The sequence below is a fragment of the Thamnophis sirtalis genome, unplaced genomic scaffold, assembly GCF_051295495.1.
Source record: "Thamnophis sirtalis isolate CommonGarterSnake01/CBP01778 unplaced genomic scaffold, rThaSir2_p1.2 scaffold_5, whole genome shotgun sequence".
In the NCBI taxonomy this organism is placed as follows: domain Eukaryota; kingdom Metazoa; phylum Chordata; class Lepidosauria; order Squamata; family Natricidae; genus Thamnophis; species Thamnophis sirtalis.
In genome coordinates, this window is record NW_028261385.1 from 52,076,227 (window position 1) to 52,096,596 (window position 20,370).

Sequence of the window (20,370 nt, forward strand, 5' to 3'; positions counted from 1 at the left end):
TTTTTGCTTAGATTGTCTTTAAAAAAATCACTTAGATTTTGTAAACCATTCTACCTGAAAATAAATTTCAGCCCAACCTATTTATTGCTCTGCTTGATTTTACTTCATGAGCACAACAGTTTTAAGATACCTGCTCTTAAATAAGAAATATTGAAAATAAATATTGGAACTATTTATAAATATACAATCTGAGTAGCTTAATGTAATGCTACAAACAAATGATATCTAAAATGCCATTAAAGCTAATAGTTATATTAAGATTCTGGACAGTATTTCCACCCATATCTATAATTCAGTAGTTAAGCATTTTTGCAAGTTAATATTTTTGGTGATACTGCATCCTCCTCCTTTCCTCTCAGTGGTGTCACCTTACCCTTTAGCTGTATCATCTGTCTTGAATATGATGTAATAGATGACATCTAGGATACTAGAAGTGCTCAAGTGCTAAAACAAGTGAGTTGCTTTTAGCCCTTCCTTAACTATATACATATCCTATTAATTTTGAGATATTTAATCTAGTACTAACAGAAAAAAAAATTGTAGCAGCTTTCTAAGTTTTATCTTTAAACTTAAATATTTGTAGTCTTGGGGAAGAATTGTAAAAATAATAAGATTATTGTGTTTACTATTTAGATGTCTATGTATTTAATTCCTTATAAAATGTGATCATTAAACTATTTAAGTGGAGTTTGTTGAGTAACTTATATTTACTATAATAATACAGACGTCAAAGCTGCATGATAAGTAAAAATGTTGGCATGACCATGTACTTCTATTGTAATGTAAAAATCTTGCTTATAATTATTATCCAAAGTACATATAATATATAACTATTTATCCAAAATACATAATGAAAATGGCAAATGTATGCACTTTGCTTATATAATCATTGCAATTTCAAAAGCAGGTCTGGAAAACATGAGGAGCAGGGTATTTTTTCTTATTAATTTTCTACTTTCTTATTTTTACTGTCCTTGATTCGTGAATAGGAGAAACTACTTACTTTGCTAAAATAAATTTCTTCTGTGTGTGATGAATCCATATCAACAGTATAAATATGGTCCCTGTAAACAAAGAGGAAAAAGAATGCCAAGATAAACTCAGGTGGTTCATATTTTACAGGAGGAGTGCTTCATGTTCAAATAAATCATTGTCCCTTAGTCAGGAACTAAGGATAATATCAAAGAACACCAGACAGCATGCTTTCTTTGTGTTACAGAAGATAAACAATCAATACAAATACAACATGAACAATACTGTCATTCTATGCGCTATGAATGAACAAAAGGTGTAAAAAGGAATTAACTGAGAAGACAGAGGTTCTCTAAAATCATTTTGGTATAGATTATGTTTTTTGTGTATTTGCAAGTACAGAACAAGTCAACCTTGTTTGGAGAATGGGATATATTGTAAGATTGGGATATATTGCAAGATATTTGTAAAGTTTGTATAATTTGGCAAAATATTTGACTCCTATAATCCTTCAACTATCTTATCATTGTTAAAAAAAATCCGGCATAGATATTCCGATTAAGAATTGTGGCTCCTAATATGAAAACACATACCTGGACTCAACATGTATTCATGGACATTATGTTCTTTAATTTAGGGGACTCCATTCCTTGACCTATTATTTTATATTATAGTCTAGTAAGATTTTAGTGGGTGGCAGATATAAGTGATCTTGTATAAACCTAAAAAGCTAAGCAAGTTTGGGACTGGTTAGAATTTGGATGGGGGAAGAATATCCAATTTTGGAAATGTCACTTAAAAGTTGAAAGTAATAAAATAAACAAGATCATGGATAATCAAACTGCAGTTGACCCTTGAAACCAATTTTCAAGACTCTTTTGACAAGTACCATTATACAGTATGCTAAAAGATACCAATAGACCCTTCACAACAATACTTTCTACCAGCATAACACAATTATTTAATCTGTATAGCTGCTTTAAACCTAGAGATGCTTGGCTATATGATAAAAAAGAACAGCAGTACATATTAGTTCTCTCCCCACCACCACAAATAATGAGATTGGAGACTAAGATCAAGGCAACTTTGAAAGTATTAGTTACTTGTGGAACCACAGAAGGGTGTGGAAATTAAGAAAAAGAGCTGGCTACTGAAAAAAAAAAAGTACAGCCTGACTCCATCTGAAGCCTTCTAAACAAAGCTCACAGTCCTGGCTACCAGGCTAAGGAGTATAGAAGCAGAGTCCAAGAAGATACATTCCTTATTCTCCAAAAAACCATTCACACAGTGTATTTCCAATTGCAGGGCAACAATAAAGCAACAGGATAGTCACCAATAGCAGAGACTGATCAGTACTGAAAAAACATATGGGAGAAAGAAAAGGTAGATAACACTATAAATGATGTATGTTGAAGGGCATCTTTTCATTTTTCACAAGCAAAAAACATATACTAAAACATTCTGTTCATGTAGAACTTTGAACTAAAACGAGGACCCAAATTGTTGGGGGGCAATATGCTGACTTTGTAGAGAGGGTTGAAAAGCACTGTGAAAAGGTATATAACTCCCTGTCCCAATAAATCACATAGGTCGCATTGGTGTTTATTTTTCTTGAAATGCTTGAAGATCTATTATTAGGTCTTTTGGGTGGCACTGAGTGAGCTTGAAGTGCCCAACAGTGTATGCAATGATAATGTGGCTTTGTTTTTAAAAGTTCTGTGTCCAAATTCAATAGAAATGTTGTTTGACTTATAATATAAATGGGGGTAAAAGCTCACAACAACTTTCTTGTTTTGTTTCTTGTTTTGTCAAACGAATAGTTTAATTATGTTTGAAAACTTATCCTAGGACAGTAAGACTTCTTTTAATGTAAGCTGTTAGTGTTCCCCTTTTCTTTCTTTCTTTGAGAGTTTATAAATTAATTAATTAATAAAATTAGATGCCACTTTCTCCTTAGAGACAAATTAAGGTCAAAGAATATAGACATGCTTTTACGTGCCCTTAAACAATGTGAAATATAAGGGAAATATCCTTTTATAAAACGGGAGACAGCACCAATATAATAAAACCTTGTAGCACTGAGCAAAGAATAGGAGGATGAGACTGATAAAAAAGGAGTTTTAGTTACTCACTGTTATTTCAAATAACATTAACCCTCTCCCTGTGAGGGAGTATGTGCTAGATATTTTAAAATAGTGCAGTGTATATAAGGAAATCTCCTCTATTGATACTAGTTTTTTAAAATATATTTGGAGGAAGCAAGGTTAGCAGATTCAAAACATTTGCAGCAAGCCAAAATATAAGCAACATTTTCCCCACATAGATAAAAGGGTTTGTTTATTAACAAAATCAGCTTTTCTTACGTTTTTCATGAATTTCCTCCCATTTGAAAGCAGCTCTTTCTTTCTAAAATGCCATGCTGTGAAAGGTGTGTCTATATTTATTTTTATATTCCTTAATCTTCTGGGAAAACTGCCATTTACTTTTATGACAAGCACTTTTACTTTTATTATTTTCTTGACTCCATTGCCAGAACTTTGATCCAAAGTTAATACAGAACTACTCTTTTGTTTGGTTTTTATTTTACAGAGAAAACAGTACGTCCTCTTTCCTCAGAATTTCATTGTAAAGCTCTGGCAAAATAGACCAGTAAATTAAAAATAAAACCATGCATTAGTATGGCAAGTTAATAAGTGATTATCCCTGGCAATATCTAAAAAAAATGTTCTATTTACCCTCAGTTAGAAGTTTTGTATATACTGAATGCCAGGAAAAAAAAAACTGTAAGGTTCAGCACAGCATTATGTTTAACTCCCTTCTAACTGAGGAACACTTTAAGGACTTATGGCAGATTTGCAGTCAATTGTCAGAAAAAGTAAAAGCCAGAATTATGGACCTATGTGAACTCTGATTTCCAGATAAGTTAAAAAAAAGAAGCTTCCACTGATCCACAGTTGTTTCCATACAAAAATTACCAAACACTAAAAGGCTCTGCTAAACTGAAAATATAAATCTGTGCCGTTTTGTTTTATGTTGATGCTTTCCGTCATCTGGATCTTGCGAATTCATTTTTTTACACAAATAAACTAATTCTAGCACTTCTGGTTTTCCCACCTGTAGTTAACAGTGCTGCAGCAGATGTTATTATGCCACACTTGTGCAGGGAAAGAAAATGTAAATAATGCTGCCTTTTTCTGACCCGTAGCCACAGCTATGGGTATTAAATGTATGTTAAGATTCTGGTGTGCACCAGGAAGGTATGATAAATTACCAAAATATGTAGTGGGAGAGAGAAAGACAAAATGAACACCTGAAAAATTAAGTGATTTTTGTGAAGATGGCAAGAAGAAAAAAAAAATCAGTCTTCTCATGTAGCTATTATAAGAGACATTATTTAATTATTCAAATTCTGCTTGTCTTTCATGTACTTCATATTCTCTTCAACACTTGCCTCATACCAGCAAAATGATCTAACCTTCTTATGACATTTTTTTTTTGGTAATAAGAGTCTAAAGAATATAAAGAAATTGCTTCCTGGCCCCTTGAGAGTTCAGACTGCAATACTTTAGTAAAGCTAACCATCCAGGGGACTTTGCAGTTTATACTTAATGACATAAGTGCTCCAAGGATTCGCTACCACTTTAGAGGATTTCATGTGGGAACTATTAGTATGTCTTACCAGCTTGGAGAAAGACATGTTTATTGGAGTTTCTTTAAGCTAGTTACAGTTTCTCCAAATGTTATACTTACAGAATTAACTGTGCTCTTGCCTTAAGCCAGATTGCAACCCTATCTAGCATCCAAGTATAAAGGACTGTAGGGGTAAATGTTCTTGGGATACAGCTAGGTTTTGTTGCAAACCCCAAAGCTGAGAAAGGGCATTGGTACTTACCTGATACACCTATTCTCTTAGTGAGGGAGGAGTATCCAGGATGGGTTGACCTTATCCTCTCGTTGATTGGACTGAGTCAGATAAGCTCTTGGAATACGTCCCTGGTCCACCAGGCACTGCCCAGTTATTGGCGAAGAACTCTATCCAATCCATTGTGCCATCCACTCCAGACCTTTGTTAAGGTTTCAAACTTTTTATTGAATTATAACTTGAACATATTAGTACAACCTTCATCATAACACATGTTACACTACCATGACAGGGAGGGTCTGGATACTCCTCCCCCACTATGAGAAGAGGCGTATCAGGTTAAGTACCAAAGCCCTTTCTCCATAGTGAGGGGAGGAGTATCCAGGATGGGACATACCAAAGCTAACACGTCCGTAGGGAGGGTAACACACTAAGGGCCCATGGACAAACTATGCCTGGTGGGGTTCATCCCCCACCCTATGAACCACCTATAATACGCTGCGACCAAACGATGCCTCCACCGAGGCAAAGATATCTAATTTGTAGTTCCTCACGAAGGGTGAGGGGGAAAACCATGTGGCTTCCCTACATATCTCTGTCAATGAGGCCTGCATTGCCCAGGCTGCAGTGGTGGCCGCACTTCATGTGGAGTGTGCTGTGATGGGGCTCGGTGACTGTATGCCCTGGGACTGGTAGGCTGTAGCAATGCAGGTTCTCAACCACTTGCCTATGGTGGTGGAGGTCACCTTTTTGTCCAGAGACCCTGGTTGGAATGACACAAACAGGGCCTCAGACTTTCTATTCGGCCCGGTTCTTCTGAGGTAAATCCTCAGTGCCCTCCTTACGTCTAGAGTGTGCCACTTCCAATCTAATGGGCAAGAAGGGCCTGGACAAAAATTGGGCAAAATCAGCTCTTGCGACCTGTGGAAGCATGAGCACACCTTAGGTATGAAGGAGGGGTCCAACCACAACACCACTCTGCCCTGGTGAAATATGCAGAGGTCCTCCTTAGTGGACAGGGCCTGCAGCTCTGATATCCATTTGGCAGATGTGATGGCCATTAGAAACACCACCTTAAGGTTAAAAACTTTAGTGACACCGCTCGCAATGGCTCAAACGGGGACCCCGTCAGAGCATCCAACACCTTGTGCAAGTCCCAGGAAGGGTACCTGTATACTGTGGGTGGTTTGAGGTTGGACGCCCCCTTCAGAACTGCCTGACCAAGGGTTGGTGAGTGAGTGTCCGGGCTCTACTGCACAGAAGCATGGATGAGATGGCTGAGACCTGTCTCCTAATCATGTTGGGAGCTATCCCCCTGTCCAGGCCTGCCTGGAGGAATACCAGCACTGAGGGAATGGTGGCTCTCACTGGATCCGGTCCCCGGGAGTTACACCATATGGAAAAGGCCCACCAGGTCGCGCCATAAATAAGCTCCATTGAGGGTCTTCGGGTGGCCTGGATAGTTTCTATTACCTTGGGGGAGAATCTTTCCTCCCTCAGGATGCTCCGCTCAGCTGCCAAGTGGTCAAGTGGAGCCATTGGGATTCCGGGTGCTCCAGTGACCCCTGCCTGAGGGAGATCCTTTCCTGGGGAATCCTCTAAGCTCTTCCCACTGAGAGCAATTGGAGGTGTCTCCCCTGTAGCCCCGCCTGTTGCAGGGACTCCAGGGGCCTTCCACTTCTGTCCCAGGCCTGGAATGGACTTATGGCCACTTGCCTTTTTGTAGAGCTGCTCCAGCTTTCTTTGCCTTCGCCTTTCATACTTAGATGTCTTGGAAGGCTTGTGAGGCTTGTGACCACCCTCTGAATCCAGCTCTGCCCTGGGGGAAAGGTGCTTCTTCTTATCTCTAGCCTTTGCTCCCCCCTTCAGGGCAGCCTCTGGGATGGTCATTAACCTTGGTTGATTCTCTGCCCCTCTAGTGGGCTGCTGGCTGTTGCTGCAGGTACTTGAGTCCTGCTGGTCTCCTCGTTGTCGCTGGGCGCTGCCATCTTGGAACACATGGCTCCTTCAAGATGGCTCCCATGCCAGGAGACAAAGGGCACCTCTTTTAAAACTCCTAGTGTGGCCGCTTGTGCTCAGAGGAGCTGCCGCGCACTTCTGCCGCTGTTTTTTTCGCTTTCTGGCACCGCTAGAGCCTTGGCTCTGCCCGTGTACCACTTCCAATGAGGTGGGCCACATGGACAATGGTGTGGGCGCTCCATGGTGTTTGGGAAGCCGCGGTTCACTGCTTAACCCAGTGGGGAGCAGTGGAACGCTCCAGCGCCCAGCAGAGTTCCCGCGGTGAGGCTCACCTTCTGGGCAGGGATCCAGCACCTCCCTTGCTTGCCAGTAATCCGATTCACACCCCGTAGCACTTGGGGAAGCCGCAGCTTGCCGCTTGACCCTGTGGGGAACGGCAGAGCATTCCAGTGCCGCTGGTGCTTTCGCGGCAGAGCTTGCCTTTAGAAGGTTTGTGCCCTTTGTCTCCTGCTTGCCTGGCAGATTTCTTTTCTGAGTGATGCTTGTCTCACTCAGAGGCCTGGGCAGCATGTCACCCAGGGGGTGGGGGTGGTATTTTGGCAATTCTTTCACAGCTCAGGGAGCTTCCAGGTCACATGCGGCTGCTGCAGTAGGGAGACAAATGAACCTTTTCGCTTTCTTTAAATTTCTTCGAATTTATCGGAGATCTAGGATGGCAAACTATCCAGTTGAGGGACTGAGTCGATAACTGGGCACTGCCTGTTGGACCAGGGGCGTATCCCAAGAGCTTATCTGACTCAGTCCAATCAACGAGAGGATAAGGTCAACCCATCCTGGATACTCCTCCGCTCACTAAGGAGAAAAAATGCATTGCCTTCAAAAGTAATGAAACAAGGAAATACAATGACATTTATCTTCGTTCAAAACAAATTGGGCATACATTAGCAAAGGACTGAACAGGAAAACTGGAACTTTGTGGATGCTTGGTTCTGCAGAAGAGATGAAAATTCATCAGCTTCTCTGTCCAATTAAAAATGGAGAGGGGAAAATTATGTAAGACTATGGGAAAAGCTACAATCAGTGAAATATAACTAGAGCTCTTATGGACAACAATTGAGTTATACAAAGCACCTTATGTCTTGATGGTGAATCAGAGACTATGCTAATGCTATTGAATTGCAACTTACAGCAATAGTTATCAGTATCAACAGTTTAGCAATGGGGGTTCCATTCCTGACCTAGTTTAGGGTGAAACAATGACTTTCACATGTTTTGTCCAAGAAACACTTTCTATATTACGTAGTCTCAATCATCATCCATCTGTGCCCGCACACTGCTGCTGATTTTGTCATTTATTCTAAGAAGAACATTAAGTTCATTCATGAAACTGGCTGATCCTTTATGTCTTTCCCCTCAAGTTGGAGTAGAGTGATAATTAACAATGAGTACATAACTTTCTGTAATTGCACATGGTAAAAAATAATTTTTAACATGATATTTATCCTCACTAGAGGATCCTTCCATTCTGCAACTCCCAATAAGCAGTTAAACAGCTTCAGGGTTTGTTAACAAATGCAAACAAACAAAATCTACTGTGTTACATTACTTCTTCCTTGGTGTAGCAGGGAATGTTCAAATTCTTAAATTAACGCATTGTAATCAGGGCTCGATGTGTTTGTCATTGCGTTCTATGCAAAATATACCTGCGACATGCACAGGCAGTTATGTTCTACACAATATTCAATGTGGAGGCAGAAAGCCTACATTTTCATGTAAATACATTAATCCTTTCCAGCAAGAAGAAACTCAATTTCTTGCAATGGAAGCAGTGCAGTAGAGAAAAGCATCTGAATCACTGGTCCAATAAATGGGTGAATGGGTATATATTTATTACTCTACGAATCCCTATTTTAAAACACCTCCTTTTGCTATCAGAAAGCAAAATAGAGTTTCAAAACATTCAAATAATTTGGAGCACATTTGGCTTTTCTTAGGGCTTGTGCATTAACTGAAATGCTGACATCATCAGGCACATCTAATACAATTTCTGCCAAAAATAAAAAGTGAAAAACAAGGGACAGACAATTAAAGGATGAGACATAAGATATGTGGCTTTTAACTATCTCTTTAAATAATGGCAAGATGATGGGTAGACACCTAATAAGTGCCATGCAAACCTGGAATGGAGGTAACTTTTCATGCAGTAACTATGTAATATTAAAATATGCCGCTTATTTTGTGTAAAAAAAATGCCATACAAAGTTGCTTATTAAATTCCTTTCATTGGAATTCATATTTGTCACTGTTACGCCACACTGCAAAAGCAGGAGCAGTTATTAATTTTCATTCTTAGTAGTTATCAAAATGTGATTCACTTTTTAAAGTTTATTACTTAAAGATGAAAGGGTTCTTTTTCTCCATTTTATCCTTGTTCTTTTTTTAAAAAAAGAATAATTTTTACAATAGAGACATTTTTGTGTAATTTCAGTGCAGCAAAACGTGTTTTTGTACTGATGAATGTCGAATAGTCTAAAAACCTTCACTTTGACATCTTTTCAGGTGATAATTTTGATAATCCTGAACTGACCCAAGTCTCAGAAGTGTTCAGAGATATAGAAGTGACAATGTGCAGAAGGCTCCTCCAAAGCTAGTGGAGTAGCGTTCTTATACTCAGAAAGATAGCAGAAACAGTAATAATAGTGAAGCAGAGCAACAACAGGGCCCTCCGGTGATCAATAAAGAGATCCGGTGGACCTCTTTATAGAAAAGGAGGTTTTGGAAATGATCAGCTAGGCCAAAGTTGTCTTGCCTGTAAGACAAAAGGTCAAAAATTGTTCTCTGTCATTTTAGAGTGCAAGACATGGAACCTAAATCACAATAAGACAGATTCCAAATGTAATGCCAGAAAAAAGAAATTAACCATAAAAGCAGGGGTTAGACAGCCATCTGTCAAGAATGTCCTCTGAGCAGCTGTTGGAGTTTTGACCTTAAAGGACCTTTCCAATTCTATAAAAATACATTTAGCCTAGACACAATTTAGACATGGTCCAATGCGGATTTTTTTTAGTTAATATGATGTTTGCATTTTCAGCTTAATTAAATACTTGATGCATGATTGGTTTATTATCGTTGAAAATATTCCTTAGGTTTCTTTAAAAGAAATTTATTCTACTGAAGGATGTCCAAGTCCAGCAGATGGCAAAAACCTAGGATAACTTTCAAACCACCAACTAATATCTTCAGGTGTTCAAGTTGTTGAAACCATCTTTTAAGTAGTTTATTTAATCTAATGCCTCTGTTTTTGAATAATACTCTTCTGTAATAATTTTTACTAATTCCATTTACAGTTGCTATTTTAAATTGGCCTAATTTTTACTGGAAAACCATGTTAAATCTTCTGCAATAGAATACAGATTAACATATGCTCACATTCAATTCTGGAAGAGGTTGCTACTAGAAAGCCTTTTGAAATAATTCCCCTACTTATCCACAATAACTGGTCCTAGGAAGGCATCACTAGAGACAAACTATTTGCATGCAATCTCAAATCACCTCGAGTAACAAAATGTGGGGTGAGATATCTACTGCATATTAGTTTCGCATGGATAGCAAGTGTATACACACTTACCAGCTAATGTAAGTGACTACTGCTTGTCTTCAGATGGTCACATAAAAAGGTCCTTATACAGAAGCTCTTAAAGGTTTTTTTTTAGCATAGTATACAACATATTTTGAATCAATTAAGAAAACCTGAGTTGTCACATTAGAGGGTTAATAATGACCTGCTAAGCAATTAATTTCCATTCAAGGCATTCTAGAAGTGCTTTAGGCAGTGGTATATCAAGTAGTGGTGATAATATCTGCATCAACTGCAGACCCAAAAGAGCCAATGGTGGGAGTCACGTTGCTAGTGCCTGTGCCTTCAAGGTAGTTTTGAATCCTGGCAACCACCAGGTCCATCTTCCTAGAACTAAGAAAAACAACTGACCTAAGATCATCCAATTGGCTGAGTGACTACAATGGAACAAGACCTGTGAACTTCCTGTTTCTAGTCCGAGGCCTTAACCATTATAGCAAACAGTCTATTAGTAATGAACTGGTATGGATATTTAAAAATATTCACAAAGGATGTCAAATGTGCTAGATATGCCACTGGCTTTAGGAGACATCCATCCTTTTCACAATCCATATTTTATTTCACATTACTGAAAAATATTTGCTCCTAATTGTGACTTGTTTTTTTAATAAGATCCATGAAAGCTATTAGAGGCTGGCCAAGAGGCAACCCCACACAGTATATGAGATTTTAAAGATAAAACAAAAAAGTTTGCTCATAATTTGCACAATGCGGTACAGATAAATTTCAAATGGGTCAAATATAAAAATACACAAATTTTCCATTCTTTTCTGTCTGGTTCTTTCTTTGCTATAATTTAAAAAATAAATGGTTAAACTACCATCATTAAAATTTAATTTTATAACTTTGCAGAATGTACAACATTGTTGCTTATTTTCCAAAGTAGGCAATTAGTTGCTTTTATAAACACAGGAGAATGATGCCAATATTCCAAATGAATGAGTAACTACTATGCCTGTTTACTGCTCCACCACATGGTATATACCAGCTGCAAGGGAGCAACAGTGACAGAGGGCTTTTGCTTCATGCTCAAGTTGCTAAGCTTCCTGAATTCCTATAATTGGCCATTGTCCAATACAGAATATTGGCCTAGATTGGTCCAGTGAGACTCTTTTTAAGTTCTTATATACTAGATAAATATGTAAATTGGATTGGTAACAGCTGAAGCTATCAGCTAGCACCTTCTGATCAGCAGTATTACTAAGGAAATACAAGTGAAGGAATATAAATGCATTCTGACTAGCATGCCAAATGTGTAAGTTGATGGAGAGAGCTTGATTTTTCACAGTCTATAGAACAACTGCCAATTGTTCCTATTTTTCAGTTCTGAGGGAATGTTTTCCTTGTGAAGAATTAAGCAACCTGGTAGTCTGCAGATTTTTTTGGGCCTCAATTTCCGTCAATCTTAGCCAGCATTGCTAATGTGAAGGAACTGTAAAAACTTTTATTAAAAACATCTGGAAGTCCAAAAAGTGTCTGCTTCTGCGATCATAAAATTATTGCTATTTTTTCTAAGATTTCTAGCCAGAATCAGATCTGTTCATTTCAGATACAGATTAAAAGAAGGATGGGCAACCTGAAACATCCTTTTCATAGTCCACAAAAGACCCAAGACTATGCTATAGAACCAATCTGCCAAATAACTGTAATGCATTCTTCCATTCAAAGGAATAAATTGGTACATTAAGCCTTCAATGGCCTTTTTTCCGCTACTTAAAACAACCTGACTCCACTTTCAAAACAAAACTCTTCCAATATGGTCCAGGAAGCATTCACTAGTTATCTTGATCCTACCAATTAGTACTAGAAATAAGTTGCTTTCTATTTTGGTCAGCCCACCTGAAGTTTTCCAGATGTTCTGGCCTGCAATTCCCATTCCATCCCCAGCTGAAAATGATGGAAGATGTAATCTAAGCCATCTGGAAAATGTCAGGTTAGGGAAGATTATCATAAATCAAAGGTTTAGCTCTGTAGGAATAATTTTCCAGCATGTAAATTTATCTGCCCTGTAGTGAATGGGCATGATGCACTGTCATGCTACTTTGAAGAGTTAAGAATCCCAATTTTCCATTGTAATATGCAGAATACTTCTTATACTACAAATCCCAGTAACTTTCTTCAAAAAATATCAATCTGACGAACTTGATATATTATATCAAAACTAGCAAACAACAAAAAATAGTGGCAATGTCAGCTTAATACATAGATCAGGTTTGAATCTGGAGGTAAGCTTGAAAACAGAGAGTGAGATTGATTTATTCAGTGATTACGTGATGGAGCCAAATTCACATAGAACTTTTAAGACTTTATAATAGTAATATGTACTATTCTTGTTCTGAATTAGAAATAAAACTAATTGAACATTGTGTAACACAACTCCACCATTGACAGAATGGACTGGTGCAATTTTATTTCTCTCCTAAGGCCACCATGTTCTCAAACTATACACCACAGAATTCTTTAGTTTATGAAAACAATGTTGTCCCATAGGTGAATATTGAACTTATGTAAGTGCTGCCTGCACAATGCCATGGGGCTTGTGCGCAGCTTGGGAAACTGTGCGAAGCCATTTTTGCAGTGTTTTTTTTAGGAAGCAAACAGCCTTTCAGTGGCCAGAACTTGAACCTTCTTGCTTCATAAAGAAACCAATTTCCTGGAGAAATGGGAAACTATTGAGATTTAAATACAGAATCACAAATTGGGAGCATGTAAGAATGTATAATTATATAAATATAATGATGAGAATAGCTGGGAATTGTAACCAGGTCTATATCTCAGCCAAAAATAAGTGTGGGGGGGGGATTAAAAGCACAATGACTATATATGTATACTTTTTTGTTCTCTTTTTTTTTTAAAAGGAGGAAGATATATGTCAAAATTAAATATGTATATTGAAAAGAAATTATAAACACCATCAACATAAAATGGAGCTCGGTCAGAAGCAGAAATACACCAAGTAAATGAAATGAAGAGTGAGAAGTAGAAGGGAGAGGTGGGGGAAGAAGAGAGGGATAGGAGAGAGGGCAGGGGGGGGAGAGGAGGAGAGAAAGAAGGAGTGGAAAGGGGAGAGAGGAGAAGGAGAAAGGAAGGTGAAGTAGAGAAGGGAAGGATGACAGAGGGTAGGGAGGGGGAGGAGAGAGGGAGAAGAAAGTAATGGTAAGGTGAATTGATGTAAACATTTAATAATACAATATGATGTTGGCTATGTAATAATATACATGTGGTTATATATTATGAAAATGGAAAATAAAAAACTTTAAAAAAATTAAAAAAAGAAGAAAAAGAAACCAATTTCCATTTGGAAAAACAAATGCAATAAAGGAAAGGAAGACCAAGAGTGAGACACCAACTGATCTGCCATTCTTGTATTCTCTTATTGGGCAGTTGAAGAGAACTTAGACTAGCAATTTGGAGAAATTGAACACAGGCAACTATGCCACTTGAGAGCATGTGAGCAACTTAAGGAGAAAATAAACATAAAACCTCATCCAAATTTTGTTTAAGATGCGAGATTTCAGCCAAAGAAAACATTAATGAAACCCAGCCCTACAATTCTGCTTGTATATATGCTAAAACCAAGGCACTTATTGAACAATACTAACCTAGCAGCAACGTAGAGGGTTCTGTCCATTATCATGAGCAACTGGATGTCAAGTCTGTGCCTTTGTGGAGTGTTGTGTCCTGGTTTGTGACCCACGAACACTGGATACTGTTTTGTATCTATGAAATGCAGAGAAGATTGAAAGAAAAGCAATAAAAAAATAAGGACAGTGACAGAGAGATCCCTATTGCTATAATTAACTTGGTTCTGATTAAAGTTAAATTGCACACAACAATCTAATTGATCACAGTCTTCTGATTTGTAAGAAAATCATTATCATTTTCCCCCTTCAGAACATGATTATTCAATGACCCTTTAATCCCCTTATTCAGGGTGGTGTTGGGTGATGCCTGAATGGAACCGAGCATTTACTGGCCAGATGCCTTCCTGATACCTATGCGGAGTTTGCAGCAGATATTTTTTCTTTGCACCCTGATAGAAAAACATCTGTCTAGGATTGAACTTTTAACTTTCCAAGTGGGAGCGAGTGGCTTCACGTCTAGGCCACCGTGCTTTTCCTTTCCTTAATGTTTGGAATGTTTGGAATGTTTATTTAATTTGTATGCTGCCCCACTCCCAAGGGACTCGGGGCGGCTAACAACCAAAGGTGGGAGGGGGGTACAAATAGGACAAAAGACAAACAAAGTAAAAAAACAACAACAGTCACAACCTTTCAAGTGGGGATGGAAATCCATCAGTCCCAGGCCTGCTGGAACAACCAGGTCTTCGTGGCTTTATGGAAAGCCTGGAGGGTGGTGAGGGTCCGGATCTCCACGGGGGGATCGTTCCAGAGGGCCGGAGCAGCCACAGAGAAGGCCCTCCCCTGGGGGTTTGCCAGTCGGCACTGGCTGGCAGATGGTATTCGGAGGAGGCCTAATCTGTGGGACCTAATCGGTCTTAGGGAGGTAATTGGCAGGAGGCGGTCTCTCATTCAGAACATGATGCCCTTCAGAAATGCTACATACTTCTCCCATCATCCTTGACAATTACCTATAGTACACAGGGCTGGTGACATTTGTAGTTCAACATATCTAGACCACCTATGTTAAGATAATTTCCTTTGGGGATTTCAATATTTAACACTTAGAAGTAGCTTCCTTGTCAATCTTTGCAGCAATCTAAATAGTTAGAATTTAGCTTTGTGAAGTTGATGCTGTCCTGGAACTATCAATTTGTCCAATAGCCATACTGCCTTGTAAATAGAAGAAATGGACAGGACTACAGGCTGCTTACAAGGGTAACAAACTAATTATATTTCTGGGAAGGATGAGACAGACTCATTCAATGAACTTTTAAATAATTTCAGTTTTGTACTAGTGAAGAGAATTTATTTTTATTTCCTTGGCAGACTGTCTTGTAAGGATTTCATTGGAAGTAAATTAAATTCTGTTTTGCTTTATTATGTTACAAAATGTTTCAAGTGCCCTCAAATGGAGGCAAATCTTGTAAACCTTTAGAAGCAATAGATACTCTGTCCAATTCAATAGGTTTCTGTTCACATACTTTTTAAAGCTCAAGTACACTATGACAAAAATAGAGCCTTTTTGGCTACTAAAAAACCCAAAACAAACAAAAGCAAAAACGTTTGAATGACTGTTAATAATCCAAAATGCAAAGAGATAAATAAATAGAAGTAAAAGGGAGACTGATAAAATAAGAGAACTAAGGAAAATGACTTGAAAATAAGAGAACTAAGGAAAATGACTTGCAGTTCAGTACCTTAGTACTCAATGTCAGAGAAAATAACCCTCAAACCCAGAAATCATGTCAAACTTACTAATCATGACTAATCATGACCACCCACTAAAACACTAGACCCAGTTTTCCACCATTCTTAGAGGAGAACAAGGCTTGTTTAGGTTTAATGCAGAAAACACTTATGTGCTTATTCTTCCTCCACTCATAAAATCCTAATCCCCTTCCAATACGTCTACTTCTCTATCTTCTTCCCTCTCCTTCTCCCTCCTCTCTCTGTATCTGTAGCTGAAGAATAATTTCATAAATCTAATTTAATGGATTTATTTCTTGTCCTTCTGCTTTAACCATGAAGTACAGAATCCATACAGCAGAAAACTGAAATCAACATTACTAGGATGCATTTCTGTCTTTTATAACAGTGAAAAAGTTTTGGATTTGTTTTGGGTAATGCTGGTTAAACTTCAATGAAATGTTTATATCTGGAATTTGAATGAAATGTGGATGCAGGTACTTTCAGAAAGTTGATTTTCTTAATTTAAAATACAAGATCTCAGATTTCCATGTGGATTGTCTATGTTGAATGAGATGAGTTTGCGCCCTTCCCTCAATTGAAATTCAGTGGTCATATTTAAGGCTTGCACCACATACATTCTTATGGAGAACGCTTCAATCTTTAAACTCAAGAAAGCCCAGGACAATGTTAATTTACATTTATTTTAGTTAGTCTACTGCATAGGTGCCCAACCTTTTGGCTTGCCTAGGCCACACTGAGGGAAGAGGAATTGTCTCGAGCTGCATAGAAAATATATAATAAAGTTACCATAATCTATATAAATAATATAATAATGTTAAAAGTTTATGATCTTGTGGGGCTACATTACTGGCTGTTCTGAGCCACTTGCCAGTTATCCAGACACACCTGGTCTACTGTGTGTTTAAAGGTCAATTAAAGATTGTTTTTTCAAAAAGAGATTTATATGCGTGTAGCCATGATGAAACAGAATCTTTTGAGAGCTAACTGCAACTTCTCTTGCATGTGTATTTAAGTAAGCAAACATTTTGGATCCTACATTTATTATTTTGTTTAACTACAGTACATCCCTATTAAATATTATGAACTATGAAATAGTTAGAAACTTTTCAGTGCATTCTAGTGGGGTTCTCATACTTAATTTATAGTATTTAAGGAGGAGGCTCTCAAGCTGTAGCACTTGTGATAGTGAAGTTCTACATTAATTAAGCCTTTTATAACCTACCTTTTTAAAGCTAAACATTGCAAATGCTCTCTCTCTGATCATTTGCATTCCAATAGGGAACAGAGTGGGATACTTTCTTCTTCCAGGCAAGTTCTCACTTTTATATTCAAATGGAAACTATTTTGCTTTCTTTAGTTCTGTTTTACATTAGAATTGCAAAGGCGAAAGAAGTGATACATTTATTGCTACACATGTGTGAATAAGTAAATAGCTAGATAGCAGTTTCGTTAAATGAATAATCTTTCAGTTCTGAACATCATGTTCAGAATTGTGCTGATTTGAATCAATAACAAAGCTTAATTCTTCCTATTTCGGGGAATGCAGTGCTTGTGTTTTGGCCATCTCATTTTGGCTATGAAAGAAATATTGCTTAATATTTTTCAAGAAAAAGGTATGACTGGAAAGTTTAACATGAGAATCACATGGAGAAGAACAAGAGACAAGAAATGATAACTAAGAGTTGTACATTTATAGACTGGCTCAGAACACAGTGGTTTTGTGTATTGTTTTGCATCAAGAAATAGTGGTAGGGAATATGAAAAAATCTACTGTAGATGCCCAGCGAGGGTGCAAAGGAAAGGATGTTTTTGCCCTGCTAATGCTGGCAGTCCTTAATCTTGCTTAGCAATAAGCTATGACCTGATATTGGGAAGGGAAGGAGGAAAAAAATATTCCAGCCTTTCATACTTACAGTTGCCATGCGAAATACTGATTGGCTCAGGATCTTCTGGGAAATCGGCCCCAGCAAAGTATAGCAGTGTGAAATATAGCAGCAAGGCTTCTGACCTCATAGTAGTTCAACTGGGAAACTAATCCTTCACTTCACCCTGTGAAAGACAAACAAGATAATGAAAGATCAATTGGTACTTAGATACTATAAACCAATCAACATTGATAACTTTAACATTGGTAACTTTTACTAGCATTTGTAGCAGTAGCAATAGCACATATATATCACTTCAGAGTGCTTTAGAACTCACTCTAAGCAGTTTACAGAGTCAAGATATTGCCCCCAACTATCTGGATCCTCATTTTACGAACCTGGGAAAGATGGAGGGCTGAGTCAACCTTGAGCCGGTGAGATTCGAGATGCCAAATTTCTGGCAGTTGGCACTACTGCATTCTAAGCACTACACCACCATGGCTCTGGGGTAACCCTTACTGGCAGGGGAATTCTGGGAGTTGAGGTCCTCATATATTAAAGTTTCCAAAACCACTGAGTAATAAAGGGGATTTCCCCCTGCCTTTTGGTTATACACAATAAAATGTTATACATATTCATTTTAAAAGAAAAAGAGTAGTCTGTCAATAAGCCATTAACACAGAGCAACAATGACATCTTCTTTGCCCCTAAAAGCTGCTATGAGCTACAAGACATGTTTTCTAACCCCCATGGGTGGTTTACTAGCCATAAGAAATGGATAGCCCTCTGAGGGTTAGCTCCCGTAGTTAGTTTCAAAAGTCAAGTTAGATCTAGTTATTACATTATGTAATGTATTAATTTTAAATAATTTGCTTAATTAAAATATGTAAAGTGATGCCAGTAGAGAGGTTCATGGGAATGCAGAACCCATAGGATAAATCAGTATAGGACATTTTTTTAAATTCTATTCTGTTCCGTGCTCATTATTTTACAAAATTTCAAAATTTGATTTATGCAAAGGAAATGAAAGATTTGAAACTGAGACAGTTGCTCTATGCCAGGGATAGCTAACAAGGTAGAAAGAAGAACCTACCCACGTGCTGCCTATTCTCTTGATTTTTGATTTCTATCATATCTATATCTATATTAATTTTAATTCTTTTATGTTCCTTTTTATCAATTTGTAAGTTGCTTCAACAGTGAATTGAGCACAATAATTTAATAAATAAACTGCCAGTGTGTCCTTTTGAAACTCTATGTAATATTCACACTTTTTCCTATGTCAAAACATGCATTAATAAGTTCTGCTTCATTTCAAAATGAAATTTCACAGCCAATACTGACTAATTTGTCCAGTTATAAATAGTGATTAATTCTGTGGTTCATCTTATATGCTTTTAAATTAAAACACCTAATGGAGTCAAGAAAAAGAGTTGAGTATTACTCAATATACTATGAAGAATCTTAAATTATGCAAATGAAATTATATTACTTTAATTGCTTGTATTTAACTGTACACATAATTTTAAAATTATTAATCTAGGAACACATGTAAAAGAGACACGTCAAAAGAAACTACATTTCTAGAGTCATTTATGTTCACATGAGAAGGAACCAGCTGCATGAACATACACAAGAGTCACCTATTCTTTGCAAGTAATTTTAAAAAAATATTTATACTTAGGACTACAATATCTGAGTTCCAAAAATTCAGATAACCACAAAAGGGCAGCAAGAATAGCCTTCTGAATTATTTTTTGCTGCCAACTAGAAGTGGTCTTGATTTCTGCAGCCCAAATTTGTAACCCTTTATAAATCATGACGAACTCATAAGCAAGTTTTCAGTTTTGACATTACATCAGCAGACTCTCTTTCACGATTCATGCATTTTCAACTTTCCCAACCTAATGTCCCAAAGTGATTAAAGTCACATCTGAAAGTTTCAGGTTGAAGAAGAAAGATGTCTATCAAAGTGAGTAGAAAGTCATCTTTACTATATGTTTACTAATATATATAGTACATCAGGGGTGAGTTGCTGTCAATGTTGCTGCCAGTTCGCTTTACGTGAGCTTCACACAGCTGTGTGCACATGCACAGTTGCCTGTAAATTGTTCTGCGACTGTACAGAACATGAAAAATGACTAAAAAACAAGCTGGCAATGACAAGGTGATGGGGAAACCGGTTTGGGTGTGTGGCCAGCCTGCCATCCCTACCAGTTCAGCAACCCAGTCCCAATTTTCACTATTGGTTTGCCCGATCCGGTAGCAACCCCCCCTCTCATAGTACAGTATATATTAATTGGCAGTTGCATAAATAGTGCCCTCCAAATCCCTGTTCAGAGATTCGAAGAAGGAAGGAGCAGACCTTTGAATCAGGCTGCAATCCAAAAGAGGCTTTACACTGTTTAGTTAAGTATGTGAAAAATACTGCCAGAGGTAATTTTGCCCCATAAATTAGATTATGCTTGATTTCTCACTACCTTTCATGCACAGTATGCTTTCACTCATTTACCAAACTATTTCACTTCCATTACAAAAATAATAGCTTTAGAATAAAAGATAATGCAAGTGTTCATACTCATAGGGATATAGTAGAGGTAGATGGACTCTACCTAAATATTAGAACAATTGTTCTAATAAGGTCCATCTATCCATAGGCACAGGGTTCATTGCATTTATTTGAATTCTTTATGTCCTAAGAAATAATAAATTTATTTCTACGAAATAAAAGCAAATATGAAA

At 37.6% G+C, this 20,370-nt stretch overlaps 1 protein-coding gene across 7 annotated transcripts in view; it reads right to left on the reverse strand.

Moving 5' to 3' along the window:
• Positions 1 to 20,370, reverse strand: part of SEMA6A (semaphorin 6A) — a 178,506-nt gene that overhangs the window by 71,712 nt on the left and 86,424 nt on the right. For all 7 annotated transcript variants that reach the window (XM_087715829.1, XM_087715833.1, XM_087715831.1 and 4 more), the window contains exons 2-4: positions 17,677 to 17,812; positions 14,033 to 14,150; positions 1,004 to 1,064 (exon numbers count right to left, since the gene is read on the reverse strand). In XM_087715829.1, the coding sequence (XP_087571955.1) occupies positions 1,004 to 1,064; positions 14,033 to 14,150; positions 17,677 to 17,776 (279 nt within the window). In that variant the 5' untranslated portion in view covers positions 17,777 to 17,812. The remainder of the gene's footprint in view (positions 1 to 1,003; positions 1,065 to 14,032; positions 14,151 to 17,676; positions 17,813 to 20,370) is intronic.